At 39.7% G+C, this 22,563-nt stretch overlaps 1 protein-coding gene across 5 annotated transcripts; it reads left to right on the top strand.

Moving 5' to 3' along the window:
* The first annotated feature begins 156 nt into the window (after nucleotides 1-156).
* Nucleotides 157-21,764, top strand: kdm3b (lysine (K)-specific demethylase 3B). 5 transcript variants are annotated; one of them, XM_052573901.1, is made up of 25 exons: nucleotides 157-573; nucleotides 2,054-2,203; nucleotides 2,413-2,526; nucleotides 2,649-2,754; nucleotides 3,007-3,131; nucleotides 3,214-3,282; nucleotides 3,842-4,543; nucleotides 5,411-6,596; nucleotides 8,718-8,922; nucleotides 8,997-9,211; nucleotides 9,700-9,852; nucleotides 9,934-10,038; nucleotides 10,121-10,245; nucleotides 10,354-10,618; nucleotides 11,500-11,747; nucleotides 12,055-12,327; nucleotides 12,412-12,583; nucleotides 12,667-12,757; nucleotides 13,487-13,617; nucleotides 14,301-14,420; nucleotides 15,391-15,414; nucleotides 18,818-18,957; nucleotides 19,125-19,301; nucleotides 20,674-20,808; nucleotides 20,929-21,764. In XM_052573901.1, exons 1-25 carry the CDS (start codon nucleotides 424-426, stop codon nucleotides 21,007-21,009), a joined length of 5,262 nt encoding a protein of 1,753 aa, XP_052429861.1. In that variant the 5' UTR covers nucleotides 157-423; the 3' UTR covers nucleotides 21,010-21,764. The 5 variants fall into 5 exon arrangements, with proteins under 5 accessions (XP_052429861.1, XP_052429864.1, XP_052429862.1 ...); XM_052573902.1 differs by having other exon boundaries at nucleotides 186-573; nucleotides 9,937-10,038; nucleotides 12,052-12,327; XM_052573900.1 differs by having other exon boundaries at nucleotides 188-573; nucleotides 12,052-12,327.
* The last annotated feature ends 799 nt before the right edge of the window (nucleotides 21,765-22,563 follow it).

Here is a 22,563-nt window from a genome sequence, read left to right as displayed (position 1 = left end):
CTTGTCAACGCGGACGCTTCGTCTCGTTGCTGCGCGACTACAAATAAAGCGGCGCATGCAAATCTCGCGATAGTTTGGGACCTCCAGAGAAGTGCGTTGACGGTGAACGGCGCGTACAGTGTCCAGCGGAGGGCGCTGCTCCATTTCCCCGGTAGCCAGCTGAACGCAGTCCCGCAGCAGTACGAGGGGTGCGTTTGATTATTGCACAGCTAAATGGCGGATGAGGACAAGGAGCTGTAGCACGAACAATAACACCACACATTCCCAGCAAAGCGTTTCTTAATCGTCTCAGTTTGCCGATGCAAATCCCGCGTGCAGTAATACCTATGTGGCTGTAGCAACTGACTGATTGAGTTTGGGCACGATTGATCGCGGATTCAGCCGAGCTCCGGAGGAAGTCGGTCTCTTGATGGTGGTTGTAATATGGGGGACTCGCTCGGTCTGATCGGGAAGCGGCTGCTGCTGCTGCTCGGTGACGGGAGCTCCGCAGCGGCGGCGGTGGAGCAGGCGGACTGGCTCCGCGGAACCGTGCGGGCGGTCAGTGTGATCGGGCTGGCGAGCCCGGGGATGGAGGTGAGACCGACACAACAACAACAACACACCGACAAAACAAAACAAAACCTACCCGTGGGAACAAACTCGCGCATCCGTCAGTTTCGGTGTGCAAATCTGAATTATGACTCTAGGCTGCGTGAGAAATGAGAACGAGATATGTTAGTGAACCTCTTATGTGTGTTTGAGTGCTAGTTAGCTCAGAGGCTAGCTGCAGATGTACTACTTAGCCTGTGTTTTTTGGGGTCACTGATGTTGTCTAGTTAGGCAGCTGTCTGGTTTTAAACTGAAGTAGACTTAGACTTAAATGACCCGTTGGGATTTTAAAAACCGTCCCACACAATGAATGCACCTATCAGATGAATTAAACATGCTCTCTATGAATACAAAGGGAAAGGTCATTATTCATGGCTGGTTGGTGGGGAAGTAATATTCATTTTGTATGATTTCTTTTCTGAGTGATTAGATGAATACATAGAAATTATGTTCTGGTTTTCATTTTTGCACAGGCAAACTTCATTAATCGTCCTTTTGTTGATTTTTCATGGTGATTTTTTTGTATTTATTATTATTATCATCAGTTAACATGGATTAAATTAAATTAGGTACTGTGTATAGAGTACTAGAACCACTGAAATACAGCAGACATTTAGTATCCTATATGTAGTGTATGACTTGCGTTAGTTTAAGTATATGTTTATTCATTTATGCACATTCAGGCTTTATGTTATGTATTGGTGTGATATCATTTAGATTTTGATCTGATATGAATGCAGTAGTCTGTCTGTTGTTACTTATTTGTGTGGCTGACACTTTTAGTGAAATGTGTGTACACTGTGGTTCAAAAGATTGGGTTAAGTAGTTTCACTTTAGAAATATTTTTTCTTTTTTTTAGCGAGAATGCATTGCATTGATCTAAAGATATTGTTACAACATGCATAATGTTACAAAATATTTCCATTTCAGACGAGTAGTTCAAAAGAACAGCATTTATTAAAGCATTCTGTAAAAAAATAAACAGCACAAACGTTTTATTAACATTGATAATAACTAGGTTTGCAAAAAGTTGGAATTTTTTTTTTTTGATAGTCATTTTTCACAATATTATTGTTGATACTGTATAAATGTAGCTTGTGCAATCATGATATACTTGTTTCAAAACCATAAAAACCCAAACTTCTGAGTGGTTATGTATGTAACTCCATACAGAGTTATGCAGTAGCTTTATCCTGTTACTGTCCCTTTAAATGTCTCAGCCAATCAAACCAATATCAAACTAAAATGCACTTATGTAAACTGATTTCTGAAATACTGCTTTATTTTTGAGAGAAATCTGGGTGAGTCTGTTTCACTCACTGGGTTTTAATAATAGAGATTTCCAAAGTATTAGTAACAGTGTTGAAATATGAGTTAAAAGCTGTATTTTTCTAGTTTCAGCCTATGATCGTGTGGTTTGGTGTTATGCTAAAAAAAAGTTGTCGACCGTCCGTCTTGATTGCAGGTGTTTGTAGAGTTTGACGACAGCCCTTGGCGGCAGCGCTCATGGGTGCAGGTGTACGGGGACGAGGTGCGAGCCGTTCTCATGGAGAGTGCCATTGTTTGGGCCACCTGCAGCGACCCATCGCTCTCCGCCGCTCAGTGGCCAGCCTTGGTGAGTACCTTTCCATAATTTCCCATGTACTCCTAATATGGGTTGAGAAGTGGAATGTATCGCACTCCATCTACAAGCATGTTCATGCTTTTTTGTAGTTATGGTTGGATAAAGCTTTGGGACATTGGATCTCTTGTAAGAGTCAAGATTCAGTGTTTTCTGTTCACTCGTTTGTTTGAAAGCTATTTGTCTTTTGGCTTAATCTCCAGATGTTCAAAGCGCTGGTTGACCGTGTGGGTTTGGGATCCCTGGTTCCTGTGGAGTTCTTTGGTGCACGAACTTTGGCGTTTCTCCCTAATGGGAGTTCACTGCTCACTTTTGAGGTTGGTAACGGTCCTAAGATCTGCATTGTCATCTTTTTGCATGTATTAATATAGAACGTTTGCACTGTGAAAGGTTTAAATAGAAATACGCTATCTTTTTTTTTTTTTTTTTTTTTCTTCAGACTGAAAAAGATTTTGAACACTCTTTGCTACAAGAGCAGCCGGCTCTTCAAGCTGCCATCAGGAGCTGGCACGGTGACTCGGAGTTACAGGAGATCCTGCGCAAAGGTCAGTCACATTTAACTGTTAATAAACTTGAGCTCTATAGACTCTAATGTGCTCACCTGTAATTATATTTTTTTTATTGTGTCTGTACAGCTAATTTTGAACATAAAATATGTGGGTCAAACAATAAAAATAGAATGGAATTGTTACATTTCTCTTATATTCAGTCTCTGACAAACTGCAATAGAGATTTTCTGGTAGCATGAATCTTTAGTATTTAAGTGACAAGCTGTACCTCCTTCATATCTTGGCCAGGACCTTTCACTATCCAGGGTCGGCGAGTGCAGGTGTACCAGCCAGAGTTTGAGGAGCCCTGGGCCCTGGGCCTCGTATCTCAGCACGATCCAGTTTCACACATTATGGAGGTTACCATGGACCAGGTCCGTGTGGAAGTCAGTCCTCTGTCTCTTCTGATTCATGTGAGAGAGAATAAAGCTGACTTCAGTGTGTGGTTTGTTTCAGGGTGAAGAGACACAAGTCGTCGATCCCCGGGTTATTCATGTGAAGCTCGCGGTGGAAGAATCAGAAGAGGTGCGTTGGGTTTCTGTCTCTCCTAGAGTTGTTAAGAGCATAAAGTGTCTAATTTAAGACTAGATGATTTTCTTCAAACACACATTATTACCCCATGCCACTAAAATTAGTTTTAATTCAGTTACAGTGTTATTTTTAGCAACATTTTTATTTGCACCAGAAGTTTTTTTTAATGTTACATTTTATTTGCAAAAATGAATTTGTAATATTTGCAGTTATACTTGGAAATGCTGAAACACATCATTTTTACATACAAAAAATGTTTAACACTTAAATATGCAAATTTTAAGCCACTGTTTTAAATAAGAAGAAGAAATGGTTCTTGAGTATCGGCATATATTAAGAAAGATTTCTGAAAGATCGTGTAGGAAATCTTGCTTTCAAATGACATAAGTCACATTTTAAAACCGAAAAATAAATGTAGTTTTTAAGAACAAGAGATAATAATCTTTGTGATTATATATAGATGTGTATATGCGTGTTAAACATTACTTTAGTCATGTAAATCTGGTAATTGATGATGCGCCTGGGTCATTTTGCCGTATCACATCTCTCATAGAGCCCAGACCGACGCAAGAAAGAGGGCGACGGTGGGAAAGGTGAGGGCAGCCGTCGGCGCCGGACAGCATCGGAAGGAGATGAAGACATTACTCTGAAACGTTTCAAAGGAGCCAGGGAGGGCGCCTCTGACAGCCAGAATAACAATGTCTCCAACAAGGACGCTGAGGCTATGGTGACGTGTGTAGAGACCCCAGGGGAGGGGAGGGACGGTGGACGCGGGACGGACACCTGTAGTCCAGTAGCTTTGCCAAGTCCAGACTCCTCTAACAACAGCAGTTCCTCTCAGCAGGAGCACACCCACATAAGGAGCACAGGTTTCGTCAAGGAGAATGGCAGTTTGGTCCCAAACCAAGAAAGGATCTCCTCTTCAGTATCAGCGGTGCTTCCTGCGTCCACTCCAACACCACCTCCATTGAAGCCTGCCCCATCGCCCTTCTCTAACACTTTTCCTTCTTTGGGTCAAATGCCCAGCTTGGTGCCCGGGGCCCCTGCCCCTAAATCGTCTCCCACACTCCCGGCAGCCGAGAGGGAGGAGGGAGGTGTCCTTTCAGGGTATCCTAAAACAGCTGCCCTGGTGTCTCCGGGTCCTGTGACCATTTCATCACCTTCCCAAGACAACGCTTCAAGTGTGACTCTGTCTGCTCCTCTAGAAGCCGACCAAAAGCCCAGGATGTGGGGATCTACCCCAGAGTCGGGTCAGGTAGGACACCGATGCTTGTATTTTACTTTAGACTTATTAATTTATTCAAAAAATTCAGTTTGTATATACAAAATAATTAAAAAAAAACACCACTTCTCAGATGAGTTTTTATTCTGAAATTGAAAACATTCTTGTTTATAACATTTTTGATGGAAATAAAGTAAACAAAAGTAGCATTATTACATAGTAATTATTACATATTTTAGTAAAACACTATTTTAAGGACTAATTCTCACTATTACTGCATATTGCCCATTTATTTATATTTGTAAAGGACATATTAATGCTTTATTCGGCATGACCTTATTCTAGATCCCTTAAAACTACTCCATACCCAAACTTAACAACTACCTTGGTAAGCTTATTAAGGGAAAACTAATTAAGTGATTTTTTTCTGTGAACTGTGAAGCAGTTTTGTTAAATAACATTTCCATGCAATTAATTAGTCATATATATAAAAAAATAATAATAATTGAAATATGATATTGTCTCCTCCGTCATTCTGTTAATTTTTTAACCAGTTATTTAATATTATTTATTTATTTTTATAGTGCTTATTGTTATTGTTGTTTCAAATTAGCTTTTTTTTTTATACTTTTTTTAATTTGTTGTAGTAATTTTACATGTTTTTTTTTTTCTTTTTAATATTTTTTCTCTTTCTTTTTAGCCAGTTCAAATTCTATTTAATATCATTTCAGTACTGGTAATTTAAGTACTTCATCTTATTCCAGAAAGTTACAAATGCATAATTTATAATTTTGTACCTTTTTATCTAATACTTATACTTTATTTTATTACAGATTTATAATAGGCATGGCATGCCTATTACTCTTTGACCATTATTTATTTGGCTCATTTGTATTTCAGAGCTCCAAGACCCCCGCTCTAGCTGCTGCAGGATTTGGTAAACAGGCCAATGGTCCTTCCCAGGAGGACAAGCCTTTCGGCTTTCCTTTTGGAGCTGCGAAGGAGTCGCAGAGGCAGGACTCTGATCCCTCACAGAACCTGTTCTTCCAAATCATGTCTCAGAACCAGAGCATCACGCCAGGCCAGTCAAAGGCCTTCACGTCCTTGTCCGAGTGCCTGAACAAGGAGCCGCCCAGCCTGTTCAAGCCTGCCGCTCCCTCCGAGGGTTTCAAAAAGGTTGTAGCTTCTGCATCCACTGGACTGTTTAGTTCAGCACCTGCTAGTGGCCTCGCACCAATGAAAGAGCAGCCAAAAGTGCCTGATGTCAAGCCTGCAGGCAATGGGGTCCCAATGAACAAGCCTTTCGGAGCCGTGGGGGAGGCGCACAGCAAACTCCCAGCCGCGTTTCCCTCAGCCGTAGGTCAAGCTGCGAGCTCTGGAGAAGCTCTGAAACCCTCTTTGGGATTAGGAACCAGCGGCCTTGCCAGTGCCAGAAATGTTAACAGTTCGAGTCCAGTCAGAGGTTTTGGTCTGCTTGCTGGCAACAAGGCTTCAGAAACTCACGAGAACCTTTTCCTACAGGCCACCAAGGAAACAAATCCATTTCTTGCTTACAGCGGAGCTGTTTCTCACAGCCCTTTTAGTGCATTGTCAACTCCAAAGTCTTCATCTACGCTGTCCACATCTGCTGTTTCACCTTCGGGCAGCTCCAGTCTACTTAATCAAGATCCTCCTGGTGGTGATGCCAAACCAAACTTGTTCACCATGGCAGAACCTCCTAAGGGAATCCTAGCCCCCCAATTCTCTGCTCCTGCTCTCACGACCACTCCATCGTTCACTGCAGCTGCCCAGGATGGACAACAGACGTCCAAACCAAACAAAGAAGGTTCAGATGGCAGCCCGGGAACTAGCATCAGCATCGAAGGCCAAGGTGTCGCTACGCCTTTAGACCAAACCAAGTTTTCTTTGGAGGAACGCAGTCAGTCCGCTAAAAGGGATTCAGAGTCCAGTAGCAACAGTGACCTGTCCGATTTGAGCGAGGGGGAGGACAACTCAGGCCAGAAACCTGGGGATCCTGCAGCCAGTGAGGATAAGAACAAGACCCAGCCTGTGGCTAAGAGCCGGCCGCGGAGCAAACCCTTCAAAGGTAACATGCTTGACACCTGCATGCTGTGTACTTCATGAGTTAGTACTCATCCTCATGTCAGTCTAAAGGCCCGAGTATACGTTACTTTCTGAGCTTTCAAAGTGCATTTGACCATGAATGAGTGCGGACGGACGAGCTCGAGACATGCACAGTACCACCTACTTGACTTGCACTGTTGGATGTGTAGCATTCACGCGGTCTCAAAAATTCCTTGGACGTGGACAGGGTGCCTGGTTGTCCGCCAGCCCTCCTGATCATGAAAATTACGCAATACGGACGACCGAAGTATACTTTTGACTTAAACCTGTATGAGTTACTTTATACTGAATCCAGAATTTTATCACCATGAAAAAAAATACAACATTTAAAAAATTTTTTAGTATAAGTAAGTTTACTAAAATTACGTATTTTATATAAAATGATTATTTAACAAAATGTCCTTTAATCTAATCACACGTCTAAATATTAGGGCTGGAACGATATATCCATGCATCGCTATTCTCTCTCGAATCAATTCTGATCTTAGTTTTTAAAACAGCAGATGTTACTCTAGGCTAGTTATAAACTGCACACTCAAATGCTCGCGAAGAAGAGCGCTTGTGCATTCGGCTGAGTAATGTATGTGTTTAAATGTACTTGAACATTGGCTTTTATGCTTTTATGATGCAAGATTAATGTAAACACAGCCCACTGTGAACATCCTTGTAATTCGCTTCAACCTTTTCAAACTTTATGAATTAATTTTTTAGTTTCAAGTGGTGCATGTGTAAGAAACTGGAAGCAAGTAGAATACAGCTTTTTCTAAAGCACTTAGTGCCATCTGCTGTTAAAAACTAAGCTCAGAATTGATTCAAGAGAGAATCGCGATGCCTTCTGAAAATCTAAGAATCGATGCAGAATCATTTCTCAATTTATTGTCCCAACCGTACTAAATTAGTTATGTTACAAACTTAAAGTTATTAAAAAAAAAAGGTTTCTGTGTGATTTTTACTGTGCGTTCACACCGCCGGCGTCAAGAGCGTCAAAGCGGCCGGAAGTCATTCATTTTCAATGTAAGCCGGCGTCGAGGAGCGGCGCGGCGCGACATGGCCGTTGAGAGCGTCGAGGAGAGTTGAAATCAAGGCAACTTTATGGTAATGAGCTATGACACTATGACATTAGTTCCCAAGCAAAATGGAGGACAGGTTGATTATTGCTGTTTCAAGTTTGCAATAATCTATGAGGTGTCCCTGTTTGCGTACGGGGACATAAAAAATCTATTTAAAGTGATACGTGAACCAAGGTATCTGAGATTTGTTCATTTTAAGTAAAGGATCTTAATATTTCGTCCACAACAATATTTAATGAGGTTAACTTATAACATTACCCTCATTGTGGTTAGTCTTCACGAGAGTCTGCGGCCACTTTAAATACAAAATAAGCATTCGATCTACGTTAGAGCGTCTGAGCGCTCACAAATCTTTCTGCAGCGTCGTGAGCAGAGCGGCAAGAGCGATTTTTGACGCTCTCGACGCCGGCGGTGTGAACGCACAGTTAGATGCTATACCAAAAATAGCCACCGTGTGACACCCAAACTCCATTGAACTTTTTAATGCCTTTTCGCAAATTTACAAGTTTTCTTTGGAATATTACTTTTGTCACAAAATATTACTTCTATCAACTCCACCAAAATGGTTATGTTCTTGACATAGAAATAGAAATATGAAATATTAGAAATATGTTTATGGTAATTAAATTAAAGTGTTTGTTTTATAAAGTAACAACCATGTTTGATCAGTTTAGCCTTCTTAAATTATCACGATGTGCTTAACCTCTTAGTGCAAGCCTCCAAGGACAGCATTTAGCATTTAATGAATCAACATTTCATCAACTAATTTTCAGCATGTTTGTCATTTAAACATTATACAAAAAATGCTGTTTTATAAGAGAAGTCACAGACAGTTTTTCAAGGTTTGGCCATTCCCATAGCCCTCTTTTCATTAGTTCACCGTCTTTGTTTAAAAGTTCTGTCCACCTGCTCTCTAAATTATCAGCAGTTGCGTTAACCACCAGTCGAGTGATATGATCGATCAGTTGATGTTCACAATCATCTGATTTTGGGTTTGTGTGTGATTTACGTAGCGGGGCAGTCCGTGCTGAAGGACCAGAATAAGGTTCGGCGCTTGAAGCAGTCCGGAGAGTCCTTTCTTCAAGACGGCTCCTGCATTAACGTGGCGCCCCATCTGCACAAATGCCGCGAGTGCCGTCTGGAGCGCTACAGGAAATCCCGCGAGGACGAGGACGATGACGACCCAAACGTGGCCTGTCGATTCTTCCACTTCCGCAGGTCAGTATGATGGTATGACTAGCTTAACTCTTGGCTAGGGTGCGAGACTGACACCTTGACTTGTGTTGTAACAGGCTGGCTTTCACTAAGAAGGGAGTCCTTCGCGTGGAAGGCTTTCTGAGTCCGCAGCAGAGTGACAGCATGGCAATGGGGCTCTGGCTCCCCTCCCTCACGGTACAGGAAGGACTTGACCTGGACACATCCAAATATATTTTAGCAAACGTGGGTGACCAGTTTTGCCAACTGGTCATGTCAGAAAAAGAGGCCATGATGATGGTAGAGCCCCACCGTAAGTAACCCTTCGTTTATCAAAACTGATTACAGCTTTTTTCTCACAAAATCATTAATATTCTGAATAAATTCTGAGAAAGTATCACACAATGCCAACATTTTCTACACGCACTATTGGTACCAGTCCATCTAGTTTTATGGACACAATTTCTGTAAACTAACAAAATAGTAAAATAGCTACTAAAATAGTTTTCAGATATTAAAGTGTTCTAGAAGTTTTTAAGAACTAAATGTTCAATGTACATTTTTTTTTATTTACCGGACTCTTCTAATATTTATTTATTTTTCACATTTTAAAAAACTATTTTACCACATGAAAGGTTTTAGGGCTTAACATTACTGTGTATGTTCTCTATAAAAATTAACATGGATTTTTGTTTTTATTAATTCTTCGTGACTTTTCCATAACCCATGTTGGTAGCTAATAGCTAGGGACTATTTTAAAAACACAATAAGGTCTTGTATAAAATCGCTGTGATTTTGCAGAAAAAGTGGCATGGAAGCGAGCTGTGAGGGGAGTGAGAGAAATGTGTGACGTGTGTGAGACGACGCTGTTCAACATCCACTGGGTGTGTCGCAAATGCGGCTTCGGCGTTTGCCTCGACTGCTACCGGCTACGCAAGAACAGGCCACCTGAAGGTAGATATGACAAGGGATCTGCCACATTCACAAGGCTATCATCCTGTCTTGTATCATGAACTCTCACTTCTTCTCTTACAGTAGACGAGAGTCCAGAAGAAGAGGTGTTCTCATGGCTGAAGTGTGCTAAAGGCCAGCCACACGAACCACAGAACCTCATGCCCACACAAATAATACCTGGAACAGGTTAGTGCATTTAGCCCTGTTCAAAATATATGAAATCCCAGTAACTGGAGCTCAGTTTTATTGTCTCCTTGTGTGTCTTTAGCCTTATACAGCATAGGTGACATGGTACACGCAGCCAGAGGTAAATGGGGGATCAAAGCGAACTGCCCCTGCACTAGTCGACATAAACCCTTGTTGCGGCCCAGTGCTCCAAATGGCTTTTCACAGGCAAGATATCTCCAAAACATTTGAACTGAAAGTCAGTTACATCTGTAATGCTCTTAGATGTTGGTTATTTTTTGTCTGTTTTCATCTTTTGTCTCATGTTTGGTGCAGTCGGGTGCAGCTAACAGTGTGGGGAATGGAGCCACTTCCGCTTCAGCCACAACCCGTCCGAACGGGGAGCCAGCAGCGGGTGCAGTAGTCAAAACAGAGCCTGCTGAAGAGACGAGCATTGCTGACACTGCGTCAGGCTCCAGTGGGACAAACAGCAGCACTCCTAGCCCTGCTCCTGTCCTGACACCGGCTGCTAAAGATGGCAAGGGCAGTTCCTCGGCCCTTCACTGGCTGGCCGACCTGGCCACACAAAGGGAGCCCAAAGGTGAGACTCAGTTGAGAGCGGTGAACTGTTAGTGGATGGTGATTAACTGGTTTTGCCTCAAGACCTTGAACTTACACTTGAACAAAATGGTCATGGAATGTTTTTTTATTTTATTTTTTATACAGTATATAAGGTCTGTCAGAATGGCTGAAAAAATTAATTCAAATTTTGTACTTAAATATTTGTACTCCTTAGGCCACAAGAGGTCGAATCGTACGAAATATTACTAATGTACGTTTATTCAAAGCAATAAAATTACGCAACTATCTTTGAAAAAACGTGCATTATGTTTAAAATAATGTTTGTCAACCAAACGTACTTAAGTTGCTTAAACAATTAGAAACAAAACAGCATTGTGTTCGTATGTATAGTTGCTTATAAAGGACCGAAAACCAGTCACAAAGAATAGGCCTGTTTTTTTTTTTTTTGTCTCGAGAATTGTTTTTTAAAAGTGGAACTTGAATTTATTTTACATGGGTTTCCAAACATGTGGCCCTCTTGTGCGAGATGTGAGTGCAACGGTATGTAAATAATAATAAAAAACATAATAAAAAAAAAAAAAAAAGATAATGCATTCAAAAGAAATGTAAAGTAATTTGAATTAAAAGTAACACGAATTTGCCGTAAAATAGCATATAGTTTGATTTTAAAAGTTTAATCTTATTTATCTTGCTCTCCGTGATTAATATGGCATTAGCAACATTTAGCTATTTGCCTTTGGCATTGTTTTTCCCCTTGTTTGCAACACTAAGAACAAACTTGTCACTTAATTTTGTTCCGTTAACAATGTTTTCGAACCACTGTACATACGTTTGTAAGTCTTTGCAAGGGCTCTTGGCAGACACAGTGTGCTCAGGCTCTTCCTCTTGTCTCTATCTTAGAGTCTCTGCGCTCCATGATGGGTCGTGACTCTCGTTCTCCATTTGGTCTGGACTCCTTCGGCACCCTTTCCAAACCCTCAGGGTCCAGTCCCAAGCTCTTCAACAGTCTGCTGCTGGGCGCTGTCCCTTCCCAACCCAAAGCAGAGGGCACTAGCCTCCGGGATCTGCTGAACTCCGGCCCTGGGAAGCTTCCGCAGGGTCCTGCTGAAGGAGGTGTTCCTTTCCCTTCAGTGTTCTCCACCGCCGGCGTACGTGACTTTATCAGCACTTTAACTTTATCAGTATGCTTTAAGAAACATTTCTTATTCTCAGTGTTGAAAACTGCTTCCATGATACATTTTGCAGGATTCTATTTCTAATTATAAAGTTAAAAAGAACATTTATTTTAAATGGAACATTATAAATGTCTTTATTACCAATTAAACATTGCAGAATACATTTCTTTATTTCTGAAATTCTTACTGACAACAATATTTTGAACTGTAATGTTGTTGAGTCATAGACATAAACTAAATTATGTTATATATGCATTTTGGTTCTTTCTTATCTAAGCAGGCTGATAAAATGAAGGGAGGTCTTCCTAACTTCCTGGATCATATTATTGCATCAGTGGTGGAGACGAAGATGGCAGAGGGTCGACGTGCGTCAGGGTCAGCAGAAGGCGGCGAGTCAGGGACCGCTCCTCGCAGAGAGGGCTTGATGGGTCTCAGTGTATTAGACCCCCACACGTCACACTCATGGCTGTGCGATGGCCGTTTGCTCTGCCTGCAGGACCCCAGCAACAGCAACAACTGGAAGATCTTCAGAGAGTGCTGGAAACAAGGACAGGTGAGCGGAGAAGGCGGATCAAATGGATGTGTATTTATGTGATGAGTTAGATTCTGCTGATGCTAGTAACCTTTTCTTGTTTAGCCTGTGCTGGTCTCAGGCATACACAAAAAGCTGAAGGATAACTTATGGAAGCCGGAGTCCTTCAGCGAGGAGTTTGGAGACCAGGATGTGGACCTGGTCAACTGTAGGAACTGCGCCATCATCTCTGATGTCAAAGTCCGAGACTTCTGGGATGGCTTCCAGGTCATTTCCAGTGAGTACCGACACTTTAACATCTTTAATTGTCATGAACTATGAAACCACTTTGACCGGGTTGTCTGTTATATTCTCCTCCAGAGCGGTTGCAGGGTGGAGATGGCCAACCTATGGTACTAAAACTTAAAGACTGGCCTCCTGGAGAAGATTTCCGAGACATGATGCCTACTCGGTAGGTTTGCTGACATGTTATTTGGTGCCATACCTGGTGTTCAACTGATGTGGGGGTTAGAAGTTAATATATTTTTAAGATATTCAGACTTGTTTAAATTAAATTCATGTTTGCTGAATGCTGATAGTAGATGAGGAAGCATTACACTGTTTGCCTTTTATCACTAACAATAGAAAATATATTTTCATATACTCTTAACCAATTTAGTTTAAAAGCTCTGGGATCATTTAGTAGACCTAGTTTACAGAGAGTGTAAAATAATGGAATCCCTTTATCCATTTAGCATGTTTTATTAGATTGTGCTGTTTTTGAGAAAACTTTGTTAACTCTTTTGAAGATATTTTAAAGAGAGTTAAGCCAAATACAGTTTTTAGCAAAAATGAAAAAATAACATATGATTCAGCTGTAATATTTCCCAGCATGAAAATAGCCACAGAATCTGGAATGGCATTAAACAAACAAACAAACTGCTTTAAAATAATGAAGATGGACAATGGGAGCTCTGTGCATTCAATGTTGTCAAAATAAAAGTCCCGTGCACTGACACGTCCATTTCTGACATATTGGCCCAACAGAACAAATTATTGGCCAATGCTGATAATTAAAAATGCCAAATATCAGCTCATATATTGACCTTGCCAACATATCGGTCAAACACTAGTATGGCATCTTCGCTAAGGAGCAGCTAGTTTTTCATGAATTAGCTTGCTTATGTTCTCCTGTTTGCAGGTTTGATGATCTTATGGATAACCTTCCTCTGCCGGAGTACACAAAGAGAGCTGGCCGTCTCAACTTGGCCTCTCGTCTTCCAAACTTTTTCGTTCGGCCAGATTTGGGTCCTAAAATGTACAATGCCTATGGTAAGAGATCTGCATTTAACATCCTCACCACTGCTTATCAGTGTTGGGGGTAACACATTACAAGTAACGTGAGTTATCAAGTAACTAGTAAAGTAACGGATTACTTTTAAAGTACCGTATTTTCCGGACTATAAGTCGCACTTTTTTCATAGTTTGGCTGGTCCTGCGACTTATAGTCAGGTGCAACTTATCAAAATTAATTGACATGAACCAAGAGAAAACATTACCGTCTACAGCCGCTAGAGGGCGCTCTATGCTGCTCAGTGCTCCTGTAGTCTACACTGTAGACGGTAATGTTTTCTCTTGGTTCTTAATAAATGCGACTTATAGTCCAGTGCGACTTATATATGTTTTTTCCTCATCATGATGTATTTTTGGACTGATGCGACTTATAGTCTGAAAAATACGGTATTCCAAAAAGTAACGCACACTTTTTGGTGTGAAAGGGCTTTTAAATTTGATATAAATAGAACTTCTTAAATTAAAAACAATCAATCACTGCTCATATTTAAACAGTAATGCAAATGTAACGCATTACATGCCATAAACGTAATTTAAGTAACCTAACGTAATTAGCTACTTTTTTAGGGAATAACACAATATTGTAATGCATTACTTTTAAAAGTAAGTTTCCCCAACACTGACAGCTCTTTAACCTCTGCCCTTTGCCGTGTCCCTCCCAGGCCTGATCTCCACAGAAGACAGGAGGGTCGGCACCACTAACCTGCATCTGGACGTATCTGATGCAGTCAACGTAATGGTGTATGTGGGCATCCCAGAAGGAGACAGCGACCAAGAAAAAAGTAAAAGCAATAAGCTATTGTTTGTTTGTGTGTGTGTTGAGGGTTTTTTGTGTGTATGTGTATTTTGATGCAGCAGTTTGATTTTTGTAGCAAATATAATTAAGCTATTGTTTCTGTTCATAGATTTGGCTTCAGTTTTCTTTTGTTCATTGTAACATAAAATATTGGTCTTCAAGACTTTTTGCTCCTGGTCTGAATAAGTAATTTTGCATTCTGTTTTCCTTAAAAAAAAAAAAAAAGAAAACCTTAAGGCAAATAGTTTTGATTCTGCATCACACATATTACTGTTTATATTGGTTTCAATGGAAATGTAAACATCCACACTGTCTTCGCTAGCTTTCTAATTTTCCTGAAAACACTTCCTGTCCTTAAAGGGATAATTCGGACAAAAATTTAATTCTGTCATTTACTCACCATCCAATCCAGAAGTCGTACAGATTTGGATCAACATGAGGCTGAGTAAATGACATTTTTGTGTAAGCTAATTATTTAATGTCTAAATGATAGCGATCCCACCCATAGATGAAATACTTTTATAGGAAACTGGCATTAAAATAGGAAAAAATTAAGAAAGAAATAGATACTGTGCCTTGCAAAAGTATTCAGACCCCTAACTAAATCAGTGAATAATGATTGCAAGCCTCCCTCAAGAGGTAGTTTCTTAGAAGCCAAAATGGCAACCTATTGACCCAAGTAAGCGCAAAAGCCATATTTAATTTGATGACGTACAGTTAAGTGTCTTTCCCTTATAGCTGCATTTTCATTGGTAGAAATTAAATATGGCGTGTGCTCTGACTGAGGTTTCTCATAGTAAAAATACGTTATAAGCTTTAACAAAAATTTCAGCTATAGGCTTATAGCGTTCAAACCGCTCACAGGACAGTGAGATGGACGCAGTTAAGGTCTTTAAGACGTCCTGTGCTCATGGGGTCTTGCTACTTTTGATTGTGGCACCATTTCTCATTCACAGAAGCAGGCCTCGATGGATTCAAAGGTCTGTGCATTTTTTTTCATTTGTCTCACCTTAGGCATGCCACTTTTCTTCTCTCTCTTGTTCTTCACTCCCATTGCTTTAACCCATCTCTTTACATTAAATGGTATATTATTTATGTTGATATGGTACATTATAAAATACCAATTTGTGCACCAGTTTGTAAACTCCATTTAAGAGTTTTCCAGGACACTGAAACATAGTGACCATGGTGTTTTCTGTTACATCTCACTGTGTTGATGCCCCTTCAGATGTTTTGATGGTTTAGTTATTTTAAAGGGGTCATATAATCACAATTACTTCGGTTCTTTTCAAATAAAAGTTTAATGCGTTTATTTGAAGACGAAACCGGTAGGGCTGTCAAAATGGCTGAAAAATTCAATTCGAATTCTGTAGTCAATTATGTACTCAAAATTATCAATGTTCAAATTAAATTAAAATTTAAAAGGCATAATTTCAGTTAGCTTTTTTTTTTTTCTCCTGAGGCGCATCGAGCAAAATATTACCAGTGCACATTTATTCAAAGCAATAACATAACATGACTAACTATCTTTGGAAAAGTGCATGATGTTTAAAAAAGTGTTTAGAAACCAAATATAAGTAAGTTGCTTAAACGATTATAAACAACACAGCATCATGTATGCATAGTTTAATACAAAGGACCAAAAGCCAATCACACAGAATACTTTCTTCATTTAAAATCATGAGATGCAGTGGGATGGGAAAAAACCTACCATAAAGTCTTGAGACATGTTTTTAAAAAATTTAACTTAATTTAATTTTACACAGCCTTCTAAACATGCAGCTGCAACGGTGATAGAAGTCCCTCTAGAAAATGTGCAAAATATGCGTTCTGTGTGAATGGCATGGATTCAGTTTTCACGTAAACAAGATGCTCTCTTTTCCGCAGTATTTTGAATAAACAACTCTGCAGTGCCGCATCTAGTTGGTTCAACTGGATAGGCTAATAAAAACATGAAAATGCAACAACATTTACATCATCACATCTCGTATGCCACGAGAAGGCTGCCTTAAAGCGGACAACCTAAAATTTGAATGCAACGTTTTTGCATAATTGAAATAAAAATGCAACAAATTTTCGAAATTCAAAGTTTTTATTTGACAGCCCTGCAAACCAGAAGAGCTAGGACTGCACATATTACACACTATAAACAAAGCACACCAGTTTACGCTTCCATTTTTACACCAGGCACAAACGGATGGTATTTCTTTTGTGTTTCTTCTTGTTCACTATGCTGAACAGTGATTTCTCTCACTGATGGGCTTCGCCATGCTCAACTGGTCTAAAAGCTGTTGACGGGGATCTGACTAATGCTAAAGTTGCAGAAGATGCCACGAAACTGGGCCAACTGATACTCAATGGCGGCTCAACATTGGCTTAGTTTGTCATGGCCTTGTAGCACTATATTTCAAGTCTTCTAAAGCTGTATGATAGCGTTCATCTCAGGAACAGACCCAGAACTACCAGTGAGCTGTTAACTTGAGAACCACTGCAACTGGATCGAACAGATCACTCTGAGCTAGTTAGTTTTGGTTAACTGGTTAATCTAGTTAATAACTTTAAACTGAACAGTTGTTTCACAATCAGACTGATTTGTTGAACATTTGGAGTTCAGCTTTAGGTTAACATTATGACCCTTTTAAATAGTTCTTATTTGCTATATTGCTTTTTTTTCATGCTCTTCAGTGGTTGGTGATGGACCTTCATATCCTGTCATTCCTTCTTTTAAATGTAAAAAAAGAAAAGAAAAACATTTGAATTGGAATTTGTCAACTTATTCCAGGAATCTGTGTGGTCATATTTCCCCTCCTCCGTAATGTTCCCCCATAATGTGTTGGGATACTGGGAGCAGTTTATTTGGATTATTATATTTTTTATGTATTTTCTTTTTACAACACCTGAGCAGACCCTGCAGGATTGATCCTTACCGTCGCCCTTATTCAGCCTATTTGCTCCGTTTGCTTGCTTGATTAGTTAGGGCTGTCAATAGATAAAAATGTATCGCAATTAATCGCAAATTTCTTGTTGTTCAGTTCCTTCTTAAGACAAAAAGTCAAAACATTATTTGTGTTTGGTAGATTGGCGATACCACACATTGCAAAATTATTTGTGTAATCTACAAAGTAATGAATGCAACAGTTTTCCCACATTGAATGGACTTAAACGGATGGTTGCCCCAAAAATGAAAATTCTGTCATTAATTTGTCACCCTCATGACCTGTAAGACCTTCGTTCCTCTTCGGAACACAAATTAAGATATTTTTGATGAATTCCAAGAGCTCTTTGACCCTGCATAGACTCGTTAAAATAATAAAATAATCCATCCAACTTTATTTAACAATTTCTCTCCTCCTCGTCACTATAGTGCTGTTTATGAAAGTCACATATGTAAACGTATGCTCTTCGGGTGTCCCCAGCACCTTACGTGGTTACACGGTTTACATTGTTTACGCTTTGATCTGAATTTAAACCCACGTATCTGCATACATAATTGTTGAATAAATTGTTACTTTTGTTTTCTTTGCACACAGAAAGTAGCTTAGTGAAATTATGTTTGAACCCCTAATGTCACATGGATTATTTTAACGATCTCCTTGCTATGTTTGAGCCGTGGTCGTTTTAGGATCCTTGCTGTATATGGGAGAGTCAGAGAGCTCTTGGATTTCATCAAAAATATCTTAATTTGTGTTCCAAAGAGGAACGAAGGTCTTAAGGGTTTGGAACGATATGAGGGAGAGTAATTAATGACAGAATGGTGAGAGTTGTGGGTGAACTAATCCTTTTAATTTTATGTAACCTTCTCTGTAGCTCAATGTTTAAGTGTGTTTTGCATGTGAGTAAATAACTGAATGTCCTGTAAATGATTATATCTTTGAATTCCACTCGTAAAATATCCTGTCTGACCGATATGACCGAGATTGTTCACATCTGTGTCTGTGACAGTCCTAAACAGCAGGAAAAGTGTCAGGGGACTGGCAGAACTGCTTTAAAGCCCCTCAATCATTTTGTGTGTTTGGGTTTGCTGGCATCTGCAGTGGACAGAGAGAGTAAAACCAGAATAAAACGGTCAGATAAATTAATAGTGTTTTAATGGCATTGCATAAATGACAGTGGTAAACGTTTTGAATGGATATTCATTTTGACAGCCCTATTGCTTAGTGATTATAGTCAGTTATTAAACTTTAAAATATTAAATATCTATTCTCTGTTTTGATGGTCATAGTGTAGTTGCTCAATACTTTGAAACCTAGTGTAGAAACAAATGAGGCTCTAACAATCAAAATCAGTAGTTCAGCTCTAGTTCACTGTTTAATGAAAAAGATTAAGACGGAGACGTGTTTGTGTGTGTGTGTGTGTTTACTGACCAACCTGTCATTACTGTAGAGGTGATTCAGACCATTGAAGAGGGAGATGTGGATGACGTGACTAAGAGAAGAGTCTATGAAGCAAAGGAGAAACCTGGAGCTCTGTGGCACATCTACGCCGCCAAAGACGCTGAGAAGATCCGCGAGCTCCTTCGAAAGGTGAAAGGATGACTTTGACTGTTATTGCGTTATCGTTATCCCAAATAAAGACACTCATGTGTTTTCTAAACAACATTTGACAAGGTTTCAGATTTGGGCAGCGTTTACTGCTTAGATGTTGTAAAACGCTATGAATGTCTGAAGTTCATTTCACCTATTAATTGCAGGTTGGAGAGGAGCAAGGTCAGGAGAACCCACCAGACCATGATCCTATCCACGACCAGAGCTGGTACCTGGACCAGGTGCTGCGCCACAGGCTGTATGAGGAGTATGGAGTCCAGGGCTGGTCCATTGTACAGTTTTTGGGAGATGCCGTGTTTATCCCAGCTGGAGCGCCACATCAGGTTGGTTATTTAAGATGATGTCCACCATCAGAGTTCAGTTCAAAATGATTTACTTGACACTAGGGATGTGCAACATATAGAGAATTAATACCTAAATAATAACTCCGCAACAACAATAATAGATGATATTTAGCCGAGTGTGTTTTTGTACTGGTACCTTTTCAACAAGGGCTGATATTTTTATTTTTTTAAACTTTTTTTAAGGACTTTTTTCTATCCTTATTAGATGATGTGCCTCTTATGTTAAATTCTTACATTTAATCGATTAATTCAAATAGAATAGTAAGACACTTTAGGCTGATACCGATCAAATAATATAAATATAAACAAAATTCATTTTTCACTGCAAAAGAGGAGCATAAGCTACACCTAGAGCATTAATTTAGATATATTTACACTGCATTTACAATTAAATAATTATTGTTATAAGATGAAACCAAAACTGCCAGTTGGAAGCAGCAAGTTCCTACCTTTTAATGAGTCAGGGAGTCATTCAGGCTTCTTCCACATGAAGCCAGAGCTTTCCCTATCCAATCTTTTTTTTTTCTTTCTCGTCTTAAGAAATAGCTGCGTCCACATGACACCACAAAACCGACACAGAACGGTGTAATATACATGCCAGACCAGTATGTGGAGCTGTAACTCTGCCACAAAGATGCACTAAAAACGGAGAAGAAAACTTGGACTATGCGTATAAACCTTCCAAAGCGGTATATAAACGAGCATGGAACAATACATTTATTAATCTGCGTAAATGTTAATAAGACAATTGTTCAGTTTTTGTTTGTCACGTGATGTAGCGGTGTCTGACTAGGGGCGAGAAGTGGGCTGATGACGCCATCGTTTCAGAAATTATACGGATTCGCTATCAACATGAAAACGCAAAGGCGGCTTTTTCAAATGTATTCACTTAAAAAAAAACAGTTTCACTCTCCCAAAATATGGACGCAATGCCTATACGATAAAAAATGTATCCGTATACAGCGAAATGTGTCTTTTGTGTGGACAGGGCCTCAAATTCAGGAACTTGTAATTGACAGTACTAACACGTTGTTTGTTAAACCGTTGTATAAAATTAGTATAACATTTGCAATCGTACAGAAATTCGGAAAGACAGCACTTGCTTCATGCATACATACATACATACACAATGTATATATACACACTGTGCAATATACAGGGGCATTTTGCCGCTGTATATTGAATTTTGGGTCATTTTGACTGCATTTGGATTGGCTTCATTGAAAGCGTGAACTTTATGCAAAGTGACACATTATTAAAACAACAATTAAGATAATATAGTAGACAATGCGTAATGCACACGCCTATGTGACAGAAATACTCATTTTTTTTCTCATCTTGGTTTTCCCAGGTGCACAACCTGTACAGCTGTATCAAGGTCGCAGAGGACTTTGTTTCTCCTGAGCATGTGAAGCACTGTTTTAGACTGACACAGGAGTTCCGTCACCTTTCCACCACTCACACTAACCATGAAGACAAGCTACAGGTATTTCTATGTCATTCCAAACCTGATGTCAAATTTTAAGATTTTTTGGTTAGCTGTGTGCATAAATGCTTCTCAAGCACTGATTTCTGATTTAATGTTAACCATTTCCATCGTTCACAGGTGAAGAACATCATCTACCATGCCGTGAAGGATGCTGTGGGAACATTAAAAGCCCATGAGCCTAAACTAGGCCGCTCTTAGTTGTTGAACTGATGGTAGAGAAGTCACAGAGAGATTGGGTCTCGGGGTGGGTGAGATTTGGGTTTGGATGAAACCAGTGTGCCCACAAAACAAGCGGTTTATAATGGGACGTCTCAGAGTTTTGGTAGGATGAAGATGCTGCTTCATCAGTGTTACAAAAGCGTTGTTTAGTTTTACAATCTTTTCTCTGTATTTAAAAAGCCTGTTCTTTTTCTCAGCGTTTAGAATTTGTTGGACTGTTCAGAGAGCTGGTGATATAAGCTGACATGAATAATTTAAAAGGCCTATAACAAGGTTTCTTCGAGACTTCTGTGGAATAAATAAATGAGAACTGGGTTTCTTTCTTAGAGAACATTAATTTTGCGCTCCTCAATGAAGGAGAGCTTTTAGGTAAGATGGGGGTCAACAGTAATTAAATTGATTAAAAGATTCCAACCAACTTTTTCAGGAGAGGTGGATGAGAGCATGGAAGGGAACTAGACCAAAGTTTTTTAGTTTTTAAGTTCCTTTTTTTGTCTTTTTGATGAAAACATGTTCTTTAAGTTTTTTTTGTTTGTTTGTTTTTTTTGTAATATGCCATTTAGGTAATATTTCACTTACCACAAGCGTTAGACTGGCTTTCGAGGAACATAATTCAAGAATCAACAATTCCAGTTCTGCAGATCTACTGGTCATTAATATGTACCAATATATATATTGATCTTAGCAGTGTGTATGATTTTCGTTTTTTCAAAATAAAGGTTTACAAGAAATGATTTGGCCCTGTTGTTTGGAAATTACATTTCTTCACTATCTATTTGTTTAATGCTTACTATTTTATTTTATAAGATATTTTGTGGTTCATGGATGACACTGCAATAAACTAAAGCTTTTGAAATATTGTCTGTTTTATTTGGCTGTAATCCATGTTTATCAAATAACTTTGTCCGTCCAGTCTGCTTTAACAACTTACATGTTAGCATGTATGTAACAATTCTGTGGAAGTCATTGGGTACCAGAAACCGTTTAGTTACACACATTCTTTAAAATATCTTTCTGCATTCAACTGAAGTTTTTACGTTCATATTATATTCCAATGATGCTGAATACATATTTGTCCAGAACCAAATGTGGAAGAGGAAGGAAGTCCCCCACAGTACAGGAGACCTCTCAGCATCTGTTCCACCCCAAAGCCACAGAGAGTTTGGACATAAGTCATTATCCCATTGTCATGGAAAAGAGCAGAGGGTTTCGTACCAAAAGAAAGACTCCTGAGATTAGTCAGTTCCGAACTATATGTCTTAACGATCATCGAAGACGAGATGTTCTTCTCTGTTCTGGCCAAAAGGATGACTACCTATATGGTTGAGAACAAGTATGTTGATACATCAGTCCAGAAATGTGGCATCCCAGGCATCTCTGGGTGTTTGGAACACACAGGAGTCCTCAACCAGCTGATCCGAGAAGGCTAAGGAGAGCAAAGGCAGTCTAACAGTTGAATGGCTTGACTTGGCCAGCGCTTATGGATCAATCACCCACAACCTCATCAAAGCAGCTTTGGAACACTACCATATC

This window comes from Carassius gibelio, chromosome B14 (genome assembly GCF_023724105.1).
Source record: "Carassius gibelio isolate Cgi1373 ecotype wild population from Czech Republic chromosome B14, carGib1.2-hapl.c, whole genome shotgun sequence".
Lineage (NCBI taxonomy): Eukaryota > Metazoa > Chordata > Actinopteri > Cypriniformes > Cyprinidae > Carassius > Carassius gibelio.
The sequence above is the reverse complement of the archived record's forward strand: the minus strand, read 5'-3'. Positions and strand labels throughout refer to the sequence as shown.

Bases quoted from the DNA above. Each gene is read 5' to 3' on its own strand.
- kdm3b (XM_052573900.1), top strand. From the start codon at position 424: ATGGGGGACTCGCTCGGTCTGATCGGGAAGCGGCTGCTGCTGCTGCTC. The intron at 18,958-19,124 runs GTGAAAGGATGA...TATTAATTGCAG, and splicing joins TCCGCGAGCTCCTTCGAAAG to GTTGGAGAGGAGCAAGGTCA. The intron at 20,809-20,928 runs GTATTTCTATGT...CATCGTTCACAG, and splicing joins ACCATGAAGACAAGCTACAG to GTGAAGAACATCATCTACCA.